This window comes from Pongo pygmaeus, chromosome 8, assembly GCF_028885625.2.
Source record: "Pongo pygmaeus isolate AG05252 chromosome 8, NHGRI_mPonPyg2-v2.0_pri, whole genome shotgun sequence".
NCBI lineage: Eukaryota > Metazoa > Chordata > Mammalia > Primates > Hominidae > Pongo > Pongo pygmaeus.
The window spans coordinates 72,448,679-72,475,291 of record NC_072381.2 but is presented as its reverse complement, the minus strand read 5'-3'; the positions used below and the strand labels follow the sequence as shown (position 1 = coordinate 72,475,291).

General features: G+C 52.9%; 1 protein-coding gene across 6 annotated transcripts in view; it reads left to right on the top strand.

The window, feature by feature from the left end:
* Positions 1–26,613, top strand: part of COL13A1 (collagen type XIII alpha 1 chain) — a 156,456-nt gene that overhangs the window by 68,587 nt on the left and 61,256 nt on the right. For 3 of the 6 annotated variants that reach the window (XM_063670525.1, XM_063670523.1, XM_054436979.2), the window contains exons 4-13: positions 1,101–1,127; positions 4,026–4,061; positions 6,890–6,916; positions 9,403–9,453; positions 16,398–16,433; positions 17,245–17,271; positions 18,347–18,373; positions 23,492–23,518; positions 23,616–23,642; positions 24,491–24,517. In XM_063670525.1, coding sequence (XP_063526595.1) covers positions 1,101–1,127; positions 4,026–4,061; positions 6,890–6,916; positions 9,403–9,453; positions 16,398–16,433; positions 17,245–17,271; positions 18,347–18,373; positions 23,492–23,518; positions 23,616–23,642; positions 24,491–24,517 — 312 coding nt within the window. Of the gene's footprint in view, positions 1–1,100; positions 1,128–4,025; positions 4,062–6,889; positions 6,917–9,402; positions 9,454–16,397; positions 16,434–17,244; positions 17,272–18,346; positions 18,374–23,491; positions 23,519–23,615; positions 23,643–24,490; positions 24,518–26,397; positions 26,455–26,613 lie in introns of all 6 variants that reach the window. The other 3 variants (XM_063670524.1, XM_063670521.1, XM_063670522.1) reach the window with 2 other exon arrangements.

Below are 26,613 nucleotides of genomic sequence, written 5' to 3'. Positions count from 1 at the left end.
TGTTTTATTTATTTCTACCCCATCTCATTCCAAGAAACATTTTAGGGGGATTGACAAGCTACATAAGGAAACAGGAGGTGAGGGGTGGAGAACAGAGGCAGGAAAGCAAAGGGAATCCAGAGCCATGGCACTGCAGCATCCTGTGCAGATGAGCCACACACTTGGCTCTGAGCTTCTCGGTGGCCAGAGTAAAGAGGAAAGCAGAGCTTTGGCAAGGGTCAGGCTGCAGTAAGGTAGGAGGGCGCCTGATGCTTGGGCGAAGCACAGTTTTTCCTGAGAATGGGGCCTAAAATAAGTTTCCCTCATGTGTCCCTGTAAGGGTGGCACAGTGTGGATGATGTTGGTTGTAAGGACACAGTAAGCAAATTTCCCCTTCTGTTCCTATTCAGAGTAGACCCACTGCATGAGGTTGGACCCTCCTCACCCTGGCCCGTTCCCTTCCCTGGGATGGGAGGTCACTGCCCCACTTCTCAGCCCACTCTGTGACATTGGGGGACAGGAAGTTTAGAAGCAAGAGGAAGAGGGGCTTGTCTCCCAGGGAACGCCCCAAGACCTACTCCTGGTTCTGCCTTCGGTTTATGGGAACAGTGGGATGTCTGGAAGGAGAGAAACTGTATGTGACAGCAGGGTCTCTGGAGGGAGGAACCAAGGCCAGCCCCATGCCCGTCTCTGGCCAGTCCTCCTCTCTTCTAATAATCATGGTAATAGCTGCATTTATTTAGGATTTGCTATATGCCAGCCGCTGTGCTCAGTGCTTTACATACATTCTCTCATTTGATCCTAATAGATAGGTAATGATTATTCTTCCATTTTCAAGATGAGAATACTGAGGCACAGGGAGACCAAGACACTTGCTGAAGGTTACCCAGGTAGTAAGTGGCAGAGCCAAGAGGTGAACACAGGTGGGCTTTCTTCAGAGCCAGAACTGGAAGGAAGCTTTAGAAGCCTTAGTGATCAAGGCTCCCCCTTCATTTTTTTCATAAAATAACAAAGGCTCACCCAAGTGGTGTGCCAAGGTCACACAGCTGGTTGGGACAGTGTTCAACAGTTAGGTGTTACGATACCTGCCTGACCTATGTAAACGTCACTCTTCATTTCAGGGTCCCACTGGAAGACCCGGACTCCCAGTAAGTCACTTTTGTTTCTTCTTTCCTTTGCATCTCTTTTACGTGCTCTTTCTCAGTCTGAGGACTGGCTAGGTTGGGTGGCTGGTTTTTCTCCAGGTGTATCTGGGTGACAGGCCACTCTCCAGAGTCCCTGATCTATAGCTTAGGGTGAAGTCACCTCAGCTCCTTCCTCCTTTGAGATCTAGAGAGGACCCTGCTGGGGCATCTTTAGCTATAGCCCTTGGTGCCCCTTTGCCCCAGGCAGACAAATTACAGTATGCAGATCCTTCCAAAGCTGCAGCTGACTTCCAGACTGATGACCCTACCATGGGCAGCTGCAGGGATGGGCAGCCCACTGGCACACTGACTATCCCCCTGCATAGCAGCTGACATTCAAACCACCGTTCCTCCTATGCCTGCTGGTAAGAAAGCGGACTCAAAAACTTTGTTTTCCCTCAATTACCATGTCCCAATTCTAGAGAGGCTGTGCCAAGTAACCATGGGGACTTTGGGACAAAAAAGATAGCCATCTCTTATTGAAACCATAAGAGGAGCCAGGCACTGAATTTATCACCTTTCACACATTCAGCTTGTTCAACACCTCAGTGAAATGGGTATGATTATAAACCTGTTTTATACATGAGAGTCAGGAAGGTAAAATAGTTTGTCCATCTGTCCAAGCTTCAGGTGGGGACCTGTTAGAGGCCCACACCATTCCATACTGCTGTTGCTTGTGGTCTGTGCTTCACCTTCAAAACCCATCTTTAAAGTCTTTTAAGACATTGCTCTGTGGAGTCTAGCTTGGGGCATGGATGAGTTGAGTACTGGGTATGTGTACCATGGGCCCTCAGATGCGGAGTGACCCAGGCAAGATGCTGCAGCCAGTCAGGGGGCCGGAATCGGGTATGGAGAGCACCCTGGCCTGAGGCTGGCACCAGTCTGCCCTGTCTCCCTATACCAAAGGCCACATCCATGAGATTCCAGACCCTTATGTTCCTCCCTCTTACCTAATGACTCCCCTTTTAGACATGGATTATACTGTAACCTTTGGACTAATCCAACAGCTTCTAAAATTCATGCCTAGCAGTGGCTTTCTTAATGAAATGCATGTGGGGGAATGTTCAGACTTGCAAATTGAAACTCTCCCAGTAAGAGCCCCAGCGCAAAGGAGGACGGGTGAATTGGTCCCATGAAATCCAAGGAGGGGAAACATCAGATGACTGAGGGGAATGTGGGCAGACTTTGTTTTTTTCTTACAACATCCACCTTTAAAAAGCATTTAGGGGGCAATTGACAGAGCAGCGGCTGCTACACATAGTTTCCAGTCCCTGGCCATTCTACACCCATCCCTAACCCAAGCATTTTATGGCCAGGACTGCAAAGAGCATTAGTTTTAAAAAAGAAATGAAAAAGAAACCAAAACACACATCCTGAAATATCATTCAAAAGCCCAAGAGTGAGTGGACCGTGGGGCTGCCACAGCCGACGACCAGCCCTGGCCTGGGGTCCTTCGTAGGCAGGGCCAATTTCAGATCCACGGGTCATGGTCTTGTTGATGCTTCCGTGTGAAGGGTCCTAGGAGTAACACTCAAAAAGATGGTGGATGTGAGCCCCTGGTGTACAAAGCAAAAGGTGTGGAGTACAAACATGCTGATGAAATTCACCTGCCCGCGGCTGTGCTAGGCTTTACACGAGCAGATGCCATTTACTCAACACCAAAGGCCAGGCACTAGCCACATGCTTCTCAGAGACAGCATCACGTGGCATCCTCCCAGCAACCCCATGAGAAAGAAGCTCTCGTCACCCCCACTCCACAGAACTGTTGCTCAGGAAGGTTAAGGGAAGAGTCAGTGCTTCTAGTCTGCACTGCTACTCTGCCACTCTTTAGTAAAAGTGGAACATTTTACACAAAGCCACCGTTGGTCTTGACCTTATGTGTTAATTTTAAGAGCCTAATTTCAGAAATAGTTGCTTCTCCCAGGTGTGCCCCACATACATGGTGGATGCTCATTCTTCCTCAAGGCATTGTGCCTCAGTGGGGTTAGCAGATGCAGAGTCACCCCAGAAATGCCCATGCAGTCCCCTCCTGTCCAGCAGGCTGGACAAACCACCTGATTCTCTGCACCCTATTGCTTTCCATCGTTCCAGGCTCCTAGCAAACTCTAGGCCCCACCCCAGGTTTTATGATGTCTGCACGCATATGATGGCAAAAAAATATTTTCTACCAAAAGAGGGAGGAACAAAACTTAATAAGCAGATTTCCAGAGTGAGAAGATGTAACCCCTGGCTACAAAACAAAGCATTTCCCTTGGAGCATCTGCAACTCGTGATTCGGCTGAATCCACATGGCTCGTGGTCCTTCCTGTCAGTACTGGAGGTGGCCGAGAGGAGGGAGGAGCGGAGAAAGACTCCAGAGGTTGCTTTCTCAAACCAGGGGCTGGGGAGGAGCACTGCTCTCCAGCCCTGGCAGAGACAGACCAAGGAAAGTGATTCACCCATCTGTCACATGGGAGCTGCCAGTCACCCTGCTCTGTGCCTTGAAGTTGTGCGTGATAAAGATGAGGCACATCCTGGCCATGGCTGGAATCGATGCAACAGTGAAGTCTAAGGGAGCAAGGGCCTTGGAAAGGCATAGGGAAACTGAGGCCCAGGCTGGGACCAGACTCTTCCTTCCGTGCTCTTTCCACAACACTCATGCCTAAGTACACATAGCCATAGCAGTGGCTGCTTCCTGAAGAGTCCTTGGGAGCTGCATAGGGAGTGTATCTACATGATGCTTGGGCATCATATGGGATGTCGTCCCTGCTGCAAACTGGGTTAGCTGTGCCCTAAATCAGGTGCACGGTTTGCCTATAGGGTCCTTCACATGCTAGCCTGGTTCCAACCACATCTGACTGTTTCTGCCTCCTTCATCATCAGGGGGACAAAGGTGCCATTGGGATGCCTGGACGTGTGGTGAGTTGGCCCATTTACACCTGCTCAGGTGGCCATTGCTTGCTTCTCTGTGCTGGCCTGTCCTCTAAACCATGGCAATGTGCTGTCTACCCCAGGCCCAAGAAGGGGGTCAGCACTTTCCCTTCCCCAGGCCCCAGTGTGCTTTAGGGAGGGACAAGGAAGGAGAAGGGAAGTTGTATTCCAGTCCTTCAGACCTCACAGTACGGCACTACTCTCCAGAGAGCTGCCACAGCAAAGGAAAAACCCAATAAAGCTGCATGAACAAAGCCCTTTGCTAGTCACCTGCTGGGAATGGCAGGAACAAACTGAGCCTCGATATCAGGAGGACTCCCACTCCGCCCCCCAAAGCTGGCAGCTCATCCTCAGATTCACAGCTGCTCCTGCAACCACCCCTCGGTGGAGCCAGGGTTCCCAGAGGCCGTCTCTGTAGACAGAGATGCACTAAGAGATGGTGAAGACAGGGCTTGGTCCCAGGTGGTACCTCCAAGTCCTCAGGAGGAGGCTGAGAGTTAAAACATTCCCTGTTTCTTGCTGGAAAATGAAGATAGAGAAGGGGAGATGAGAATGTTTGATGGAGAGGGTGTTTCCCAGAAATGGGAAGGCCAGCATCAGCCCCTCAGTGTCTACAAAGGGCTATAAAGACAGCAGCCTAAGGCAGTGATGGCCATGCCCCACCCTCACCACTCCCCAGCCTGGGCTGGGACACTGGCCTCGGCCACTCTCCCCATGTGACTCCTAACTTCCCATCAGCCTCTGCCTCACCTGGCTCCCCAGGACCCCTGACCACCCCCATGTCATTCTCAGCTTTGCCTCAGAATCTCATGGGATTGGCTGTAGGAGTGGGTGTAGCATCCTTGTGTGAATTTGCTTGCCTGATGTGAGTCTGCCGGTGCTCAGAGGTTGAGAAAAGGCATCCAAATGATAGCTGACCCTTGCTAGTGCTAACTGCTTGCTGGCGTTGTGCTAAGAGCCTTATGTTAGCTTACTCAGACTTCACAAGAACTGCATGAGGTAGACAGTTTCCACCCCTACTTTTCCGATGAGAAAACTGAGGCTCAGTAGCTAACTGTCCTTCCCAAGTTCGCACAGTCAGAAAGTGGCTGAGCAGAAATCTGAACTCAGACAGCCCAACTCCAAACCTGCGCTCTTGATCCTGACAATATTACTACTCCCCACTAACCACCCACCCCCAGTGGCCTTGCAGCTCTGAGGAGGGTCTGATCCTTAGAATGAAGCCCCAGAGGCCTGGGATATTTCAGAGTTCAGGGCAAGTGTTCCATGTCACAGAGCTTTGTTCTCCCCAGGGCCCACCCAAGGCCTGTCTATGGAGGCATGGAGGCTGGGAGCCCTGGGCTGCCCCACGCGAAGCTCTCCCACCAATTCCCAGAGCAGAGCACAGTGGAATTGCTGCCCGGCCCTGTCTGTTTTCTTCTGTTTTCTAACTCCAGATCCTGAGTCCTCCCAAGCCGTCACAGGCTCTGTACAGAGCAGAGAAACATGATTCAGCCATCCTTTCCCAAGGGCCTGCGCATGTGGACCTGAGCCAGTCACCTACGTTACCATAGCCCTCTGAGCCCCTGTCTTCCAAATGAAGATGTTGAGACTCACTGCACCCGAAATAGGGTGGAGTTGGGGTTTGTGCCCAAGCCAGCTGTGGGACCCCAAAGTCCCTGCTCCCAGGGAAGCTTCAGGAGCCTCTCCCCTGAGTGCAGAGACAGGCCCACAGGGAAGGCTGCAAAATGCAAAGTGACAGCTCTGGGCCTGTCCGTGCTGTCCTCCTTCTTGGGCCCTGTGGTCACCTCCCCCCAAGAAGTGTCCACACTTCCCTCCCATAGCAGTGGGGGAAGAAGGAGGGGAGCTTCAGGAGGTCTCCCTGCTTCCTTCTTAGCAGGTCTATTTTCAAGCTACTCTGGCTGCTGGTGCTATTTTAAATGAGACAATGGGCCCATTTGGCTGCCCAGTAGGGGTCCTGGCATGAGCCACCTGATAAGCAGTGAGGTGGCCGGTAGGTGTGACATGCCTGGGTCATCCCTGGGGTTTACCAGAGGTGGCCCCACTGGCCTGTCCAGAGCAGGGTGGATTGGGACTGTCCATCTACTGGTCATTGTGGTTGCAAGGGACCCTTGGCCACCTAACCAGCCTCGTCTGCATCACTGACCCATGCTCCATCCTTCCAGAGGTGTGTGTCCTGCCTTCTGGCCTCCTGTGATTCTCCACGCCCCCTCCCTCCACCTTGCCCGGCCAGGCCCAAGGACTCCAGGCTTGTCTAGCTTGGCAAAGCTTTGTTCTTGGTGTTCAGCTGGACCTGCAAACCTCCTAGACACCAGCATCACAACACAGTCCTGGGGCAATTCCCCTCGATCCCCACCCCAACCTCAGAGTGTCCTGGCCAGCTGGGGCCGTGGCTTCTGGGGAGGATTTCCTGACTTAGGTGGGATCTTGTTCTCTTTTCTCTATCTCTGTCTCTCTCCCATTGTCTCGCTTTCTCTCTCTCTCTCTCTCTCTCTCTCACACACACACACAAACACACACACACGTACGTGCCTCAAGAGGGCCTCTTACAGCCCCAGCCACTGTTTCTCAGTTATCTGGAGCAGCTGCACATGGCAGCAGCCGCCTTCCACATGACACATGCTGTGCTTGTTGGATGTGGACCTGCCATGTGTCAGCATCTGTGTTTTGCTTTGTTTCTTATTTCACAGTGATTTCTTCTGTTTGGTTGTTGTGCCATGAACATGGATTCTTGTGTGGGTGCCTCTTTCTCATCCCCTCTTTTTTCTCTCCCCCCTTTCCCTTCCTGCACCCTGTGTTGCATGTGGCTGCCCCAGGGAGTAAAGGGCCAACCAGGCGAGAAGGTGAGTCCACGCTTTCCCCTTCTGCCCTGCACCCAGCCTCCTCCTCCAGGTGGACTGTTGATGGACAGCCTCTCAGCCCTCCCCCTGATGAAAGCCCCAGCAGAGGGTGCTGGCTGGGCCTGCTGCCCTCACAGCCTCTCACGGCCCCGTTTCCTAACAGCTTCCATAACATTGGGCAGCAGTCTTGGGATTCCTGGGCGGCGGTCCCAGCTTTCCCAGCTGAGGAGGTCTCCCCTGCCCTGCCCTGCCCTGACAGCATGAGGCCTCATCATTCTGGCCAATTGCTCTTTTGTGTAGCTGGAACTGCCCAGGGGGACCCCAGCGGTTATGGAATAGAGCCCCCCGGGAAGTCAGAAACCCAGAAGCCATCCTGGAACATCAGCCCTGGGGGGTTCTTGAGAGGTTTCTGAGAGCAACACTTCTTTTTTTTTTTTTTTTTTTTTTTTTGAGATGGAGTCTCGCTCTGTCACCCAGGCTGGAGTGCAGTGGCGAGATCTCAGCTCACTGCAACCTCCGTCTCCTGGGTTCAAGCAATTCTCCTACCTCAGCCTCCCGAGTAGCTGGGATTACAGGTGTATGCCACCACACCCAGCTAATTTTTGCAGTTTTAGTAGAGACAGGGTTTTACCATGTTAGCCGGGCTGGTCTTGAATTCCTGACCTCAGGTGATCCACCCACTTGTCCTCCCAAAGTGCTGGGATTACAGGCGTGAGCCACCACGCCTGGCCAAGCACAACACTTCTAAAGAGTTCACTCTGCAGATGAGGAAACTCATCTGATGCCCAAGGAAGGAGCAGGGCTGGCCCAAGATCGCGCAGCAATAGTGATGAGCAGGGGCTCCAAGCCAGACCTCCCGGTGCCCGGCTCTGTACTTCCCTGTCTGTAATGCAGTATTTCTGCAATAGTTTCCCATCTCCAAAATAACAACCTCAACAATTATAATACAGTTGCCGTGTATTAAACACAAACTGTGTCAGGTGCAGTTTTAAGTATTTTGTCTGTTTTCCCAACTAGCACTGACATAACCTTTTCAGGGAAGCTTTAATATTCTCATTTACACAAGGCACAGAGAGGCCAAGTCACATGCCCTGGGTCACACAGCTAGAATGTGACAGAGATGGAGAGGTGCCCCAGTGTGTCTGACTCCAAGGCTGGGGCCCCTACCTACCATGCTATTCTGTCCCCAAAATCGAACTAGACTGTCAGCTCCACATTGGCATGAGGGTAAACTGCCTAGGAGAAAGACACATGACCCCTTCCATGGACCAGGCATTGTTTTAAGTACTTTACATCATCACATGACATCTTCACATCCATGCTATGAGACAGGCGCTATCTGTATCCTTACAGATGAGAAAACAGGCACGGGGACATTAAGTCTCTTGCCCAAGGTCATACAGCTGGTGGGTAGCAGAGCTGGTCTTCAGACCCAAGCATTCTGGCTCTTAACCATGACACTACACCGCCTTGTATAAAAATTATTGTATCATTGCCATGACATAAACAGTTACTAATTTGAAATCACCCCTCGCCTGCCTGTAAGGTATGACATTTTCCAAAATGCATTTCCCGTAAGGGCAACAGAGCCGCTCTCAGCATCCCTGTTCACAGAGGAGGTATGTGGGCTCAGAGAGGTTTTGTGACTTTTCCTGGCAGAGTAGGACCTTGAACTTGGGGACACCACACACACACACACACACACACACACACACACACACACACGGCGCTTGTCTAGCTAGCTCAGCCACCCTTGACAGCACTTTGAGCTCCTCATTCAGCAGCATCTGCCTTCCTCTCAGAGCTGACAAATCTGCCCTGGCCTTCACCCGTCCGTGTCATTCTGAAACCGGGACTAGGGAATTTGAGGCAGCTCAGCCTTTCAGGGTCAGGGATGCTGAGTCCACACAGCCCGCATGTTGCTTGTGTCCCCCTCCTCTGTTTTCACAGCCCCATTCTCGGGCAGGTCACTGTTCAGCAGTTGCAGGGTGTGTGGCCGGATGGGTGTTTGCGGGGCGGTGGGGGTGGGGCTGGAAAGCATCCTGGGCTGGGCCGGGGAGGGACTCGGGCCTGGGCAGCCTTGCTAAGTCTCCTCTCTCTCTCTGTGTCTCCCTGTTTCCCGCCACTCCAATGGATCCTGTTCTTCTCGCTTCCCCGGCCTGGGGTCCCACCACCCTGTCTCCCCGGAACCCCATGTCCTGTGTTCTCACTGACACCTCTTCTCCTTTCCCTCCTGCTGCTTCCCCTTACTACCTGCCCTTCCCAACCTGTCCCGAATGCTCCTTCCTTGCCCCTGTACCCTCTGTGTTGACTCTGCTGATCCTCTCGGGGCCCTCCACGTCCCCTGGCGTCCCTCTCCTGTCCCATGGGGCCGGCGTCCTGCTCCGGGCCCCCTGCCAGCTCCTTCCCTTTGGCTCCTCTCTTTCCCGCTCCTCTTCTCCATACCTCCCTGCCGCTCGCTCCCTCTCCCCCTTCCTCTCTCCCCGCAGGGGTCCCCTGGAGACGCTGGGCTGTCCATCATTGGTCCCCGCGGCCCCCCTGTAAGTTGTTTTTGCTCTTCCTCGGGGTATTGGGGGGATGGGTGAGTTGATGAAAAGGGCTTTTAGGCTGGGGATGAGGGGACAGCGAGGGCGGCTGTGGCCCTGGGTGGGGAGGCCACTGCATGTGATGTGGTCAGCCCAACCAGGCCTCGGGTGCCGATGTTGATGTTAAGGAAAGTGGCCTGGCTAAATATACCTAAATTACAGTCCCTTGGAAGGGTTCTGAGGGACCTGCCCTCTAGCCACGAAACTACAGCAGCTGCGAGGCGGCCCTGCTGTTTACACGCAGAAGAGAGAAAGGGCTTGCTCTCCTCCGGATGGGGTGATCCGGCTTTCCCGGGAACCAGCCTTTGTTTCTGGAAGCCCATGGAGCAGATACGAGTCCGGGTTCACTGACCCAGGCACGCACTACTGGTCTTGCCAGAGGGCCAGCCCACACTCACCCTCACAGATGTCTCTGTGTGCAGTGCTGGGTCCTGTGTGTTCACTAGCACCCTCCACCCCATGGCTGGGAGCTTGAGAAAACCAGCGAGGCTCCCCTCACATGTGCTTCCTTAGGGACCAAAACAGCGGTGTGGGTAATGAAGCCAGCAAGATATCAAGGCTGTGGGAAGAAGGGCTTGTTATTTTCCCAGAGCCCTGAACCACGGGGCTTTAATAAAATCACCACACGTCAGGGTGGAAAGGATCCCAGGGATGGTCTAACACAGCCCTCTCAGAAGGGGAAACTGAGGCTCAGAGAGGGGGAGGGGCCTCCCATGTAGAGTCTGGGCAGGATTAGAACCGAGGAGCCCCGGCCTCACCACAGCAGCAGGCCGCCGGCTCCACCTTCTGCACTTTTCCTGACCCCTGTGCTCAGTGAGGGGTGGGAGCAGAGGGCTGGCCTCTGGGAGACTGAGACCCACAAGCAGAGGGAGAGGGGCTGGAGAACGAATGGCTAAGTTATATCCAAGGAAGGGGGCCCGCAGTGAGCTGAACAGCCAAGCAAGGGGTTTTGGCGAGTGCGGGGAGCTGAGAAGTAGAGCCAGTTTGGGAAGGAGAGCAGGGGCAGGAGAGCCAGGCTGGCAGACATGTCAGGGGCTGGGTCAGAGGCAGAACTTGAGCGGCCCTGGGCTGAGTAGATACGGCCTTTACAGCAAGGTTCTCTTCTGGGTTCAGACCATAATGACCACGCTTAACACTTCCTCTGTGGTGGTCTTATCTTAAGACTTTTACACGTATTCACTCACTTAATCCTCACAAGAACTCCATGACATAGGGACTGTGATCGCCTCCATTTTACAGGTGAGGAAACTGAGGCACAGACAGGCTGAGTGACTTGCCCAAAGCCATAGGGCTGACACGTGGCTACACTGGTAGCTGATCGTTCAGCCAGACCATCTGGCTCCAGTCTGCTTCTGGTTCCTGCTGCTGTCATGGATGGGCCAGGCCTGATGTCACTGTCACATGTGCTCCTGGGATCACACGGTGGCTGCCCCGATGGGCTTCAAGCCTCCTGTGTCCTGGAGGAGGTGCAGCACCAATGCCCTGGCCAAATTGGTCCTGATGTAGGTGGTGATGGGAAGGTCATAGGAACAGAAGACAGTCCTCCAGGTTCTAACATCGAGGACCAAGCCTAGTGTGTTAGGAAGACAGGGGAGTAACACAGCATACAGGCCCTACCCTAGGCTGCCATCTCTGTCCACCTTCTGGTCTGGCTACAGATGTTCTATTGTGTGGATCCTGCCGGTCCTCTCACACGCTTTCAGCAAATTATGTCAACAGGCTACCAAAAAGTTATTGAAAAGCTCCACTGCTGGAGATGTGTTCAGGGCAGTAGAGACTGCTCCTCCTGGCCTCAGCCCAGCACGGATAACCTAATCAGAAACATACCTACTACACTGGATTTGACTCCAATAGTGAAAAGCACCTTCTGCTCAGGTAGCAATGAGAGCTTCTGTTTCCCTGTCACATAATAGGTGTCCCAGGCACATAAGGGCACCTGTCACATAATAGGTGTCCTTCACAGCTGTGAGGCAGGCCCCACCAGCCCATTTTACAGAGGAGAGAACAGTTTCCTAACTCGCCTGTAGTCACCCAGCTAGTAAGTTCTGGAGCTTGGGTTTGGCCAGGTTATCCTCATCCCAAAGCCTGCATTCTTGCCTCAATACCCTGTTCCATGTTTGAAACGCTACGTTTAAAATGATATTTACTTCAGGAGAAAAAAGTCCTCCAGGTGGGTGCCTACATTGGCGCCAGGAAAGGTTTTATCACACCAGGAGTCTTAACGAAGCCCAGCATCCTCTGACTTTGGCCCCCATCACCCAGTGGCTCGAGGTATCCCTGCTGAGTCCCCACTGGACAGCAGGGACAGCCCCCTCAGCTCCTTCCAGGAAGCTGCCCTGAGCTAATAGGAGCAGGGACGGGGGAAGACAAAGGGTCCATTTGTCATTAAGGGGTAGAGGTCAAGTGGGCACCCTTGGTGGCAGCCAGGGATGATGGAGAACATGTGACTTTCCACTCAGCCAGGAAGAGTCCAGCATAGATGCTGCTAATAAGAACCAGCCTTGCCACTCTCAGGGGCCACCTGCCTCCCCTCTTGGAGTTTGATAAATGGTCCAAGCAAAGGGGGACCCCTCCAAGCACTTTGGAGGAGGGTTCACCTTCTAATGAAGCAAGCTGGAATACAGTGTTGGGGCACATTGACTTTAAGGGAGCCTCAGTAAATCGAGGGGGAGGCTGGACCTCCAAGATGCTGGCTGGCCCAGCAGGCCCTGGGCAGGGGATCTGCCAGTCCTAGGAAATGCCCCATCTCTAAGTGTGACCATTCCCTCTCTGAGCTCTCCAGCTTCTCTTCTGGGCCAGGAGATAGCTGAACTTCCAGTCCTCATCCACTAGGAGCCACCCCACACCAGGTAGACACACCTACTGAGGGTGTCTCAATTCACTCCATTCATATTTGTTAAGAGCCCAGTGCCTGCTAGGTGTTGTGTAGAAACCCGACTTCTGTCAGCTTGCCCTCTAGGCACATGATCTAGTGGGAGAGACCAGCGATCACATAATCCATGACAATGCAGACAGCAAGTGCTAAGCCAGGGGATGGTTAGCGAGCTGTGGGACAAGGAGGCACCAGCCTTGGGGAAGGAGGGCAGGCAGGGAAGGCTTCCTGGAGGAGGGGATAATAACTGCAATCAAGGACCCATGAGAAGCCCTTACATTATGGTCAGGGGTTGGGCTTTGTCCTGAGAGTGTGAAGAGCCTGTAGGTTGTGTTAGGCTGATGTGGGACATGACCAGATTTGCAGTTTAAAAGGTTTTAGAAGGTCCAGCATGCAGCACGTTTAGAAGAGGCTGCAGTGGGAGGCTGGCTGGAAGGCACTTGCAACAACCAAGGCCTAGACTGGAGCAGAATCGGTGGGGCTGGCCAGGAGGGCTGCACTTGCAAGCTATTTTAGAAGTGGACTTGAAGGATTTCGTGATGATAGAAAATGAGGATTGAGGAAGAAGCAGGAGCTCAAGATGACACCACATTTCTGACTTGAGTAGCAGAGTACCCTTTCCCAGAAGGAAGAGCAGATTTTGCCAGGGGAGATGAGTTGAATTTGAGCGTGATGAATTAGAGATGCCATAATGTCCAACGGGAACTGTCATCTGCTGCTGGAGGTCAGAGCATGTGGTCTGCTGGAGCTGGCTTGGACGGCTGGCAAGAGTGGACCATGCACACCTCACCTCCTCCCAGCTGCGTTCAGTGACCTCATGTTGGTAGCTTGAAATCGGCTATGGTGGGTGTATTTACACCACAGACATTGGCAGATGCTGTACAAAGCAGGGCTCTCCTCTCCACCCTCCCCCACTCAGCTAATGGTTAAACATTTGCCAGCATGGAGTCTTGTTGGTGAGGGAGGCAGAATGAGGTGGCCCCTGGGCAGAGACACAATTGACCATCTCTCGAGGGTCAAATAAGAGAAGGGAGACTTCCTGGTAGGCTTTTTCCAACAAGAACCTTCTGTCTGTGTATTTGCAAGTAGGAGAAAGACAGGGAGGAGTAGACATAGGGGTCTGTCTGCTTTCAGAGGTGGGGACCTCCTTCAGCTCCCTTTTCACTCTGACCTTGAATTAAGAGAGAAGATTTCAGAGATCAATGTAAAGCTTATTTCCCTTGTTCTGGTTCAGAAGGATGTAATATCAATCCATGAATTAACGTACAAATACATCTATTTTGTATACATTTAATGTGATCCTAATCCCTGTGCATGTTTTATGAGGTTGGAAATCCAACAAAATTCTACTAGATATCAAAATGTATTATAAAAACAGGACAATCTAAGTAAACATATGAACAGAACAGAATGGGGAGGCCAGGAATAAAGCCAAATGCATGTGTCAATTTGGTACATGATCAAGGCTTCATTTCACAATAGGAAGAGAAAGATCAATTGTTCAAGAAATGATGCTGGGACAACCGATAAGCCACTTAGTAAAAGGTAAAATGAAAGACGGTTGTTTGGTTTTTTTTATTATTAAAGCCAATTTATTCATTATATCGGAATAAATTCCAAAGAACAAAATACTTAGATACAAAACCTGAAACCGTAAAATACAAGGACAAAGCATGAGTGAACATTTTATAATTCTGAAACTGAGGAAGGCCCTTTTAAACATGACACAAAACCCAAAAGCCATAGGAGAAGATTAAATTTGTCTATATAAATATAAAACACACCAGAAACAAAATAAATGACAAATGCCAAATTAGAAAGAATAGTCATGACATATATGACTATCAAAGAGTTATTTTTCTTGACAAAGTGCTTCACTCAAATCAACAGGAAAAAAACAAACAACCTACTAGAAAACATTGGTAAAGAGAAACAGGCAGAGAAATATTGGAAGAGATGTCTAACCTCAGGATATAATTGAAGAGATATAAATTAAAGTCCAGTTCCAAGTCTCACCACATGCCTTTCTCAGGCCCAGCCTCTCCAGAAAGTGGTGTCCCAGTTTCCACTTGGTCCGTGACAACATTCTTCCCCAGATCTCTGAAAAAGCCTTGGTTAGCCCTGGATTTGATCCTGGTTGGAGAGAAGGATCCTGCTACCAGGGCTGGCTCTGTAATTAACAAACTGTGTGATTATCCCTACCACGTAAACATTGTCCCTAGAGGGATTGAAGATGTTTCTTGGAATCCTCTCCTCCTGACCTTTTCTTCAGGCCTCTTGGTGTGCAGAGTAGTTTACAAAAAGTTTACACTGGGAGGTTTCAGAGATGACATTGTATGGTTTCCGGGTTTTCTCCTTGGTTTATTCTTAGCATCATTTATCCTTGAGAGGAGAAAAGCCAGGGGCCCTTCCGATAGATGAGTGGGATCTCCTCCCTCGTGCCCTTTTGGATGGCTGCCACAAGCCCATCCTAAGCCTGCGGCAGACTTCAACTCGCTCCCTGTTGAACCAGCGCACCCACCCTGATGGCAGGGTGCCCATCCTACCCAGCTGACGTGTTCCTTGAGCACAGGCCACTGGGCACTTATATTTGCGGCTTCAAGGAGGACCCTAGCAGCCTGGAGATGTTTTAAGGTCATAGCATGTGAATCCAGAGAAATCTTCTGGAGAGGATCTGATTCTAAAACTGCTGCTTGACAAGGACAAACTTTCATTGATCACAAGACATATTGGGCTCAAAAGCAACCTTGCTCTATTCTGGAGCTTCCCTGTTCAGTTCAGTTCAACAAGTGTCTGATGATGGCAGCTACCATTTCAATAGGCCTTACAAACATAATTAAATGTAATTTGATGATCCTATGAGGTTATACTGTTACCTCTATTCTATAGATGAGGAAACTGAGGCTCTGGGAGGTTAGACAACTTGCTCAGGGTCACACAGTCATAGTTGAAGGCAGGATTAGAATTTAGTCTGCCAGTCTAGAAAGCCCATGCCTGGGAAGAGATTCTGGCTGTGTCAGCCAAAGGAGACCCCAAGCTGAGAACTGGGCATGTTAGTTTGGTGGTGAACGGCGGGTGAGCCAGTGTGTCTGAGCATAGAATAGATGGAAAGATGTGGCAGGAAAGGAAACTAATATGGTTGATGGGGATGGGATTGAGGGATGGCCTTGAACATAGTAGAAAGGAGCCCTTGCTTGTTCTTGAGAAGGAGAGTGACAAGACTCACGTTTCTTAGCTCTCCATCACCCTTGACCACCTGGCCATCCCTCCTCAGCCCTGCATCATCACAGCCTTGTGCTTCTTCTAATCTCATCACATCCCCTTTGTCCTGAATCTTGATCATAAACCACTGGATCATAAATCACTGTGGCCAGTGAACCTGCTTCTAGTCTCCATCCTAAATATTTATTTGTGTTGCACTCTGCACCTCCAGGAAAATAGGCATAGATTGCTCTGCATCCCACAAAGATTAGGGGGTGCTCAGAGATTGCCCAACTGCTAGGAGAAGCCTGCTGGCTAGGGTGAGAGGAACAGGAGCAATCTGACCTAGTCTAGCCTGAAAACACACATTTTGAAGGTCAGGTTCTGATATCTAAGCCATCCTTAGATAAGTGGCCATGAGCAATGACTCGTGTGTAAATAAAAAAGAGCTTAGAGGATCGCAGTCCAGGAGTTCCATGTGCTGTGGGCTGAGTCTCCGCTGGCCCCACTGTCCCATGCGTTTGTTTACAAGCCATGCATCCACAGCGGTGAGGAGCTCTCCAGGAGCCACTTCCCAGAAGGAGACCCAAAGGATGCTGGCCCCTTTCTGTTCCTTTCCCACCCCCAGCCCCTGCAGGAGATTTCCTATGATGTTCCATTTCATCTTTCTCCATCTTCCCTCCCAACCCACTAACCACAGTGAGTGTCCCCCAAGGACGATCACACAAAGTGAGAGGGATGGGAGCAAAGATGAACTGGAGGCCTAGGCATTGGCCGCATCTCCTCCTTGCTCAATATCACGTGTCTCTTGTTTTTTTTTTTTCAGGGTCAACCAGGCACTAGAGGTTTCCCTGGATTTCCAGTAAGTGGAGAAGGCTGAAGTTAGCTGTGTCCCAGGTGGTCTGTAGGCCTGATTGGGTTAAACTTCATCTGAGATCAGCCCCGGTTCCACTCTTTCTCTCCCAAACCCTGGTCATTAAGGACTTGCTTCTACAGCCATTCATGGACACCAACTCAGGACAGTAGCTCAGCAGTCAGGTCATGATGCAAGGAATAAATACAGGGAAGCAAATACACAAATTAAGGGGCAGCAGGACAGGCCCCAGGTGAGTGAAGTCACAGGCTGATAAACCCCAGCATGACCTGGGAATATAGAATGGATGATGCCCTGTGGGAGAACATCCTGCAGCTCAGCCTGTGCCTGAGCTTTGAGAGGAGATCCAGCGAGGGGGAGGCAGAGGGGTGGCCATCTGGGTGTCCTTGACCTCTGCCTATGGGGCCTAAGGCAGGTTTTGACAGGCAGAGCAGAGGGAGCAGTTCCCCTTCTCTCCCAGCCTCAATGCAGGCCAGCCCCTGATTTCTAGGAACACACCACCTACTCTGCACTCAGGGCAAGGGTGAGGTCTTTGACATTAATGGGGAGGCCACCCATTGGGTTCTCTCTTGTGCTGTGCACCTGGCATCCAACATTCTATTATTCTCAACCCCATTTCAGGATGGGAAGTTGAGGCCTAGGCTTACCCATGGTCACATTAACAAGTATGTGGTCAAGCAGGGCCTTGAGCTGCAACTTATCAGAATCCAGAATCTGTGCTTTTCCCCACTGCCCAGGCAGCCTCTTTGGCAGGAGTCCTGTGATGCTCAGTCTTTACATCTGGCCTTTCTGGTTTCAGGGTCCCATTGGGCTGGATGGCAAACCGGTAAGTGGACCCGCTCTCAGAGGAGGGCTCCTCCCCTCACTGCAGGTCAGTGATCCTGGATCTCTTGGTCCTTCTGCAAGACCCTGAATCCTTGGAAAATGCTTTACTTAGAAAGAAAAGTCCTGGGGCTGAAGGTTGTCACTAGTGGGAAGTGGAGGGGGCCATTTGAGTCACCCCGACCCCAGTGGCCTTCCCCAGGGCACAGGTCCCCAGCTGCCCAGCTTGGCTTTCAAAGTCCAGGCAAGAGCCATCCCTAGAATGGATGATTCTGGTGGGGTGGGGGTGAGGTCAGGAGGGAGTGAGGAGAGGGGAGGGTACGGAGGTCAAATCACTGGTCTGAAGAGCCTGGCCACTCATGCACATGCTTGCCCCTGCTCCCCAGCACCTGTGTCTCCCATGGCCCTGTCCTCGAGGTCAGGGTCTCCCTCCCTGATTGAGACCCCACACGTGTGCTCAAGTCCATGTGGAGACTGCTTCCCACCATAGCTCCTCTCTTTGTTCATTTCAATCCTTCAGACTTGGTTCCCTTACACAAATGTTCATGGGGGAAAGGAGTCCCCTCCCCAGTCCTAGGAGCAAGTGAGCTGGAAGGGAGCATGACCCATCCAAAGCCCTCAAAGTGGATGGAATGCAGCCCCACTCACAGCCACACCTGGCCCCACCACTCGACTCTCTCAGTTGAGGGACCCTAGCACCACCCAGTCACTCCCCAACTGCAGGCCAGCAAGCTAAGTGCAGCCCAGGGGTGCCAGCAATCATTTCCACTCATGTCATGGGACCAGGCGTCCCCCGAAGCTACCCCGGACATGTGGATGGGGTGAGAGTTGGGATCTAGGGAGACTACCCCCACCCCTGCTCTCTGAAGGGCAGGCAGCTGCTAGTGAGGCCCAGTGAGGGGCAGTGAGCAAATGACCTTGCCTTAGGGAGTGGGTGAAGGAGTGCACAAGCCAGAAGGTGCAGATGGAGCACAGGGGACAGGGAGGAGCACAGGGAGCAGGGAGGAGCATGAAGGACAGGGGGTGGAACTTCTGGGCTGCAAACAGTGCACCTGGTGCTCACCCTTTTCTCCTTCCAGGGCCACCCAGGACCAAAGGGCGACATGGTAAGAGCCCAGCTTTCCTGCCTTCCCGAGATGGGTGGGGGTTGGCCCAGCCTCACAGGCACAGCCAAGCACTGCAAAGTGGGTCCCACAGGGACAACAGGAGTGGCTGCCCGTGCTGGTCACTCCCCAGCTGTGTAAACCACATGCCCTGGATCCTCACATCAATATGCAGTGAGGAGAAATGGGCAGGGGCTTCTCCATCTGAAGCATGAGGATGGGAGATCCAGAGAGAGTGCACACCTGGCTGGTAGCACACAGAGGTCGGTGTACAGCTTAGTGCTCTGAAACCACACTCGCATGGGCCTTGGGAGACAAGGTTTCATCTGCACTCACAGGGGACACTTTCTCTAGGAGGCACCATCTCTACTGAGCCCGAGGTCCCTTAAGGCCCCATAACCCCTTCCCGGTGCTGGCTGTGCCCTGAGCCACCCCAGGACTCCAGGGGTTCCTGCCCCACTGGGGCTGGTGGTGCCCAGTGGATCATCTCAGCTGCGGGTGCCACATGCATCATCCCAAAGGCCCCTTCCCCTCTCCCCATGCCTTCCTGGGAGTTTCCGTTTGGAGGTTGGGCCACTTGGCAAGTCAGGAGCAGGAGCAAGGTCTTCTCTTCCATGTCACAGCATCCCACGGCCACCACCCAGATGGATCTGCCCAGGGTAACTGGAGTGCCTCAGGCCCCAAAAAGGTGGAGAGACAACCTTTGCCCCAGCTTTCTCCCGGCCCCTACCTTCTGCAGAGCTTTGGAAATAAATTTGCTGTCTCTGCGGACCATCCTTTCCAGAAGGGAATGAGGGGCTGCCCACTCTCACGGTGGGCCAGGTCTCAGCAGGGACTGATGGGCCATTAAGAGCAAATGGGCCCCTGCTCCCACACTGTGGAGTGTACTTTGGTTTTCAATAAATCCCTGCTTTAAAAAAACAAACAAACAAACAAACAAAACAGCCCTGGGCTGGGGTGCATTTCTGCCTCCTAAGTTCCAGGTCACACCTACACTGTGAGGGACCATCTCCCGCTCCACAGGTCAGCGGGCCAGGAATTTGTGCGGGGTGGTGAAAGCAATGCAGCAGGTGCCCCCTGTCCCTGTTCAGCGGGGGTCTGGCTCATGCCTTGCTCCAAGCGCTGGTGTGAAGACAACCCTTGACCCATGACTGGGGCACTGCCAGTGTACCGAGGGAGGCAGGTAATCTTGTGGATGGAAAGGGGGATGGTGGAGTGTTGGTTGCAAGGCCTGGGCTCCAGCCTAGCTCTTCCTAACTTGCCAGCTCCCTCTGGGCCCCAGCCTGTCCTCTTGACTCAGATCCAAATAACATTTATTGAGGGTTTGCCACGTGGTTGGCACTGAGCTAAGCACTTTGCATGACTGTCTCAATCCTTAGTGTAACTCTGTGCTCCAGGTCTTACTAGAATCCCCTTTGGCAGGTGTGGAAACCAAGGCTCAGAGAGTCTAAGTAACTTGCCTGAAGTCACACAGCTAAGTGTCCAAAACAAGATCGAAACACAGTTCTCAAATTCCTTCCCTCCACATTGTATTACTTTCCTCCCTTTCTGTTTCCCTCACTCTTTGTCAGCCTTCCTGCCACCTTCCTTCTTTTAATGCATTTTTTTATGGAATATCTAAAATGTGCTGGGCACTGCTTCAGGTGCTAGGGATACAGACGGGAGCAAGAGAGAGACTGTCCTTGCCATCTGTAGCTCACAGTCTAGTAGGGAGACATCCTTTTAAATAATCACTCATATAACTAACAAGTTGCTTTGCAATGAGTACTATAAAAAGATAATCCTTAGTGCCCTGGAAATCTTGGTATAACAAAAACCTCACCCAGGCCAAGGGATGGAGATGGCTTTTCTGAGAAAGAGACTTTTGAACTAGTGCCTGAAGAATGAGGATTCAACCGAGAGGAAATAGAAAGGGAGATGGGAATGTGCTTTCCGGACGTGGGAGAATAGCACGTGCAAAGGTCCTGAGGTAGGAAAATCCTTGACATGTCTGCAGAACTGGAGGAAGGGCACTGGAGGCAGAAGGCCCTGGAGGCAGTGACAGAAGAGCTGGTGCTGGAATCCAGGTTCCCCAGCAAGGTTTCCTCTCTATCACAGCTGCCTCTGCTGCAAATGCATTTCCCCCCGTCCCTACCCCGTTCCCAGGCATGCTGTGCACATGCATGGAGTAGTGGAGACCGAGGCAGGAATAAACTGCCATGCCGCATTGTTATAGAGGCATAAAGGGCTTGGGGTGCTCATCCCTTCAGCCCGAGCTTCTTTCCCTCTCTGGCAGCCTTATGCTACCATAAGGTAGCCCATGGCCCCCCAGAAGTAATAATAATGGTCATCCTCTAGGCAGCACTCTGTCATCCTCATAACAGCTTATCATCCCCACTTCATGAGAGGGGAAATTGAGGCACAGGGTGGCTAAGTACATTGCCTCAGGCCACAAAGCTCCTAAATACCAGAGCTGAGATTCAGACCCATGCGGTGGGGTCCTACCCCTCCATCACACCTCCTCTCAGCTGCCAGCACTTTGTCCTGGAGGAAAGGGACCCTTCCATGGGGCCCCTTTTCCTGTCCTCACTCTGCCACACCGTCCCTCTGCCCCACACACTTGACTGCCTGTCCAGGGATCAGAGCTAACTCAACAGAAAAGGCAGGCCCACTCCCTCTCTCGTGAGCCCACATCAGTGGGATAGATCCCCTGTCTGCCTCATCAAATCCAGCAGGCCACACAGCCATCTGATTCCTGTTTGGCTTGGCATGGGTACCCGAGCTGTTAGTTGCCCACCGCTGTCCAGCATCATTACCTTGGCCTGCTCTTCATCTGTCTGTCTCCTGCCCCAGAGGCTGTCCCCTCCGCTGGCGTCCCACTGGGGCACTGGCACTCACCCTCATTGTTTAACCTGTGTCCTCACCTGTCAAAAGGGAGTCACCTCTGCCCTGCCCCCCCCATTTCACATTATTCCCAAGAACCTGAAATAAGGTGTTGAAGTGTTGGGAGGACACAGTTGTACAATAGTGCAGTTGGGGTGTGGACAAGATTGGGGGTCTGAGACTCAGGAATGACATACGGGCTGTAAAGCAAGGCCTGGACTGAGTCCAAATCTCACCCACCACCCACAGGGCTGTAGGAAGAGTGAAGAGTGCCAGGCACTCAGAACACGCCTGGCACACGAGAAGCAGACAGGCGCCTTAGCTATGCTTCAGTGGCAGTGGCGGTTCACGGAGGGCTGGGGGCAAGTGCTAAGCACATCACCCGTGGCCGTGGCCCTTAAAGGGGCAGGTGCTGCCTGGCTGGAGATAACTGGTACCATGTGTTGTTGGGCCTTGACATAATTAAGAGAAACTTGAAATCCAAATTTTTATTTGCACTCTGCTCGCTCTTAAGTGTTGGCAACTAGTTGAAATAAAACCATGTGGGACAAACGAAATCCCTATGAAGACCACGACTGTCCCCTGGGCCACCGTTTGGGATGTCTGGTCTCAATTGTCCAAGTCTCTGCAGTCCTGAAACTCCACCTGCCCCTCCCCCATCACACTTATCTCTCTGTCCTGACAGAGGATGACCTGGTCACCTGTGGTCTGGGCCCGGGTTCCCTGCCAGATGAATCATGCGTTGCAGAACTTCATTCTAAACACTCTGCCAGGCCGAGCGCGGTGGCTCCCACCTGTAATCCCAGAACTCTGGGAGGCCAGCACGGGCAGATTGCTTGAGTCTGGGAGTTTGAGAGCAGCCTGGGCAACATGGCAAAACCCTGTCTCTATAAAAAAATAGGAGAATTAGCTGAGCACGGTAGTGTGTGCCTGTAGACCTAGTTATTTGTGAGGCAGAGGTGGGAGGACTGCCTGAACCCAGGAGGCGGAGGCTGCAGTGTGCAGAAATCACACCACTGCACTCCATTCTGGGCAACAGAGCGAGACCCTGTCTCAATAAAACAACAAAAGATAAATAAACACTTGGCCAGCCACATGGGCTGGGAGTGCCACATGGATGGTCCCAAAGGCCACTTCTCCCTTCCAGTGATGCTCTTGGGAGTTTCCCAGTTTGGAGGTGGCCCTGTTGGCAAGTCGGGAGCAGGAGCAAGGCTCTCGCACATCACAGCATGCTGCGGCCACCTCCCAGATGGACCCACCTATTGGGATCCATGGTGCTTCAGGCCCCAAAGAGACTGGTGGCTCAAAGGGACCTGCTTATGGCTCTAGCCAAGTCTAGAAGCCCTGACTCCCAAGGTCTGGCCCAGTTCCGAGCATTCGGCAGAGTGGAAACAGCTGGACCTTGGCCGTCAGACAAACCTGGGCTCCTGTCCCAGTGCCACCATTCACTGAGCCACGGGGCCTTGTCTCTGTCACCTCGCTTAGGAGCTGGAGTGGACACGAGCATCTCCCTCACAGGCACATACCTGAAGAGCCAGCCTCAGGGTGGATCCTCAGCTCATAAGGCATTTGTTTTCTCCTCTTCCCTCCACCAGCCTTGGTGCAGCCTCCTAAGAGAGCCAGAGAAGCTGGGCCCTCCCCAGACAGCAAGGGTCCCTCCCGACCCCGGCTCCTTTCCTAGCCCTGCATGGACAAGACAACCTTGAAGGAAACCTCAAGACCCCTCATATTCCTTGGAGAAGTCCGGAACATGGCTTCAGTTGCCAACTTCCTGCTTTCTCTCTTTTGCTGAAGGTTTCTCTAAGGCCCCCATTGTCTGAGGCACTGGCCCAGCCCCCCAGACCAGAAGCTCTTCTGGTTCAGTGGGCTTCACTGCAGCCTGGGAGGCAGGAGGTGGAATGTGCTAGTGTCACTCAGAGGCTTGATGCATGTGAGGTAGGGGGTCCCATGGAGCGGAAAACTCCCTGACCTCTAGGTACAGCCCCTCCATAGCTGGCCCATGAGATGCTGGTGGTTGGAGGAATGGATGAAAGATGCCATCTGTTCTTCATCACAGCCCTAGTCCTGCCCACTGAGGGGTGAAGCAGCTGAAACTCTGTGAATGAGGCCACCACCTTGAATGTGGTGGGCATGGGAAGACCTGGCCATGGCTGGTAGAGCCCAGCCTTCGGGATTCAGCCCCAATCCCCACCCAGGCAGGTGTCCCTGATTGCCCATCTTCTGTCTGCCCGCTGACCTATGTGTGTTTGCTTCCCACAGGGTCTGACGGGTCCCCCAGGACAGCCGGTTGGTACTTTGTCCTTCTATTTTCCCAGCAGAGAAGCTTCAGGTGGCTGTGACCTTAGCTTTGGTTTCTAACTCTCTCATCTCCGTCTCTTTGTAGGGACCCCAGGGACAAAAAGGAGAAAAGGTAAGAGCAGTGGAGGTTTCCTAGAGTCTCCATCTCAGGAAATGGCCTCCCAGTTGGTAGAAAGGGGTCGATTATGGTTATTTTCAAACTTTAGTTTTAATTGACAGAACCAGGAAAGCCCCTGAGGTGCCGCATAACAGATTGGGTTGACACCACTCCAGGGGACATCCTTTTCTTGGAGTGAGGGGTCCTCTTGGAGGCTGGTCAGGGTGACAACCTTTTCCAGGGATCTTCCTGGAGCCTGGCCCTCTTCAGCCTCTTTCTGGGCCCCTCCCAGCTGTCACTCCATGGTGTTCCCTGACACCTCCATGAGCCTCTGGGATTCTGAGGCATCAATCTGTAAACCACTGGCCTGGCCTCCTGCCCTCTCTGTCTTGTTCAATTTCTGATAGAGACTCTGCTGTGCTTGCCCTTGGGCCGCTGGTACAGGGGCCTGGCACTCCCAGCTCAGAGAAGGTGGCTTGGGGTCCCCCATGGTGCCAGCTGCTTCCATCCAGTGGCTCCTGTTCAGGGCTGTCTGGTGGGCCTGCCTAGAGGGTCAACCTTCTGCCAGGCATGGGGCATAACTCCCGACTCTGCCATTATGGCAAGTGGTGTAAGGCGAAGCCCCACCCCTAGGCTCCCTGGGGCCACTTCCAGGCAGGCTGTGGAAGTTGCTTCCCTGCTGCTACCCAGGGGCAAGGGAGGGACTTAGTTCTTCTGCCTCAGAGGGCTCAGACCAAAACTAGAGCAGGAGGGCTGGTGAGCGGTGAGATGTGTGGCATGTCCTGAAGTGCTGGGGGTGTCCTGAGAGACAAGTATCCCCAACAAGTGCCTAACACCACCTTTCCCTTCCCTCTCCTTCCCAGGGTCAGTGTGGAGAGTACCCACACCGGGTAAGTGAACCTTTAAAATTGAGCAGGGCCCTTTGATCCATCCCTGGGGCACAGCACCCAGCTCAGCCTCATCTCCCTGGGGTCTCCAGTTACTAACAGATCATGGGGGAACAGGAGCACCCAGTGCCCTCTGCACTCAGCAGTCAGAGAGGGGAGCTTGGGGTGGTGGTGCGTCTTGTGGGAACAGCCGATGTGCTGTGTGGAGCCGTTCATCACCCGTGCGTGTCTGTACATCTGCCCCTTTGTACGTACATCCAACTCGGTATGTTGGAGTCTCCTGCTGTGTGTCTGGAGCTCTGTGGCTCCTCTGCACATGGCCCTCTGTGGCAGCGTGACTTGTGTGAGTCTGTTTGACTCCCCACCCAACCAGCATGTGTGTGCAAGTGCGTGTGTGTGGCGGTGGGGGGGGGGGGGCGGTGTCTGGCAGTCTAGCCGTGGCCAAAAAAGTGGGACTTTTCGATTAGTCACTGTATCAGATGATGGTGTTTCACATCCAAACCTCGAAGATGGGAGATAATCGGGGACTGACTGCAGCAATTCAAGGATAAAATCTCTCCTTGGCCTCTTGAAAAACAGAGGAAGCCCTTCTCCAAGCAGGGTGGGGATTTCAGGCTGAGATGGTTCCTCTGCCCACCCCCGCCTGCTCCTTCCTTTTCCTTGCTCCACTCCAAGATACAGAACCCAAAAGACTGCTGTTGTCCTATTAGGAATCTTCAAACTTGTGTTCCAGCAGCAGGGTCAATCTTGGGACAGGGGAGAGCAAGATACACACAGCTTCCTCCAGCAGGAGCCCCATTGACCTGGACCCAGAAAAAAATGCCCCTCATTTTGTGGATTGGCCTCGTTGCTCCCAGACCTGGACAGCAGGGATGGAAGATGAGCATCTTTAGGCATCTCTCCCCTCTGTCATGTACCCCATGGTGCTCAGCTTCCCTGGCTGCCCAGCCCTGCCAGGCAGGTCCAGGTGGTGCGATTTTGGGAGTGGAGACAGACATAAGCCGGGCTCAGTGTCAGCTTGACTCTAGAAGGCCGTCAGGAGGGCCATGCTAGCAGGGCCCAGCCTCTGCCCAGACCCTCCGGAAGCTGGAAGGCAGGCCTGAGGTCTGGGTTCCTGGGCCAGGGAACCACTGTGAGCCTGGTGCATGAGAGGCTGGGATGGGTTTAAGGCTACGGCAGTGCTGGGCCCGGGCTGAGGAAGGCAGGCCAGCAGCAGCGCAGTCAGAGCCAGCCCATCAGCAGCATGTGCTCCAGGGATGCAGGGGCCCTGGTGTTCCGGCCAGCCTGATCCTGATACAATAATAGAAGGTCAGCTGTGTTAATTTGAAACGATGGGCTCACAGTATTGTTATGTTACCTGAAAGAAAGACAACATCCCCCAGCACAAAAGACAACACAACTGCAGACGCTTTGGTAGTGTGTCAACCGTCCTTAGTGAGCGCTTTGGATGGGGTGGGGGCAGGGCTCTCTGCCCCTCAGCCCAACACAAGGAAAGGGAAGGGCACAGTGACAGAAGGCTGCAGAATACCCCTGGCCACAGGGTGCAGTGAAGCCTGACCTCATGACAGTGGCACTCTGGGGAACATGTCAAGCGTGGGGCGGGGGTGTAGATTTGGGATTCCAGCTGAGGGCAGAGCAAGTTTATTTAGAAGAGGGTAGAAAATCAGGGCGCTTCTAGAGATCTGTTGGCTTTCCAAGGGGTTGGGTTGGGGTGGCAGGTCTCGGGGCCTGGAAGACACCAAGAAATCCAGGTGGCCCCTGCTCCATTCCAGCCTGTGGCTTCCCCAGGGAGGGAGAGGAGAGGGGTGGGGAGCAGGGGAGCTGGTGTCTGTGGGCTCTCCCCTCACGGTCCCTGTCGCCACCTCCATCCCCTCCCAAACTAGGAGTGCCTAAGCAGCATGCCAGCAGCTCTGCGCTCCAGCCAGATAATTGCCCTGAAGGTTTGTAGGTTCTGGAAGGTCTCCGGGCCCCTCTCCACTGAGAGGCTTCCTGAACATACAGCCCAACATTGCACATCCCCAGGCCCCGGCAGCGGGAGCGGGTGGAGCTCTGTGTGCCACTGCTGTCCAAGAAGGCAGCAGCTGTGACCTGGAAAGGCC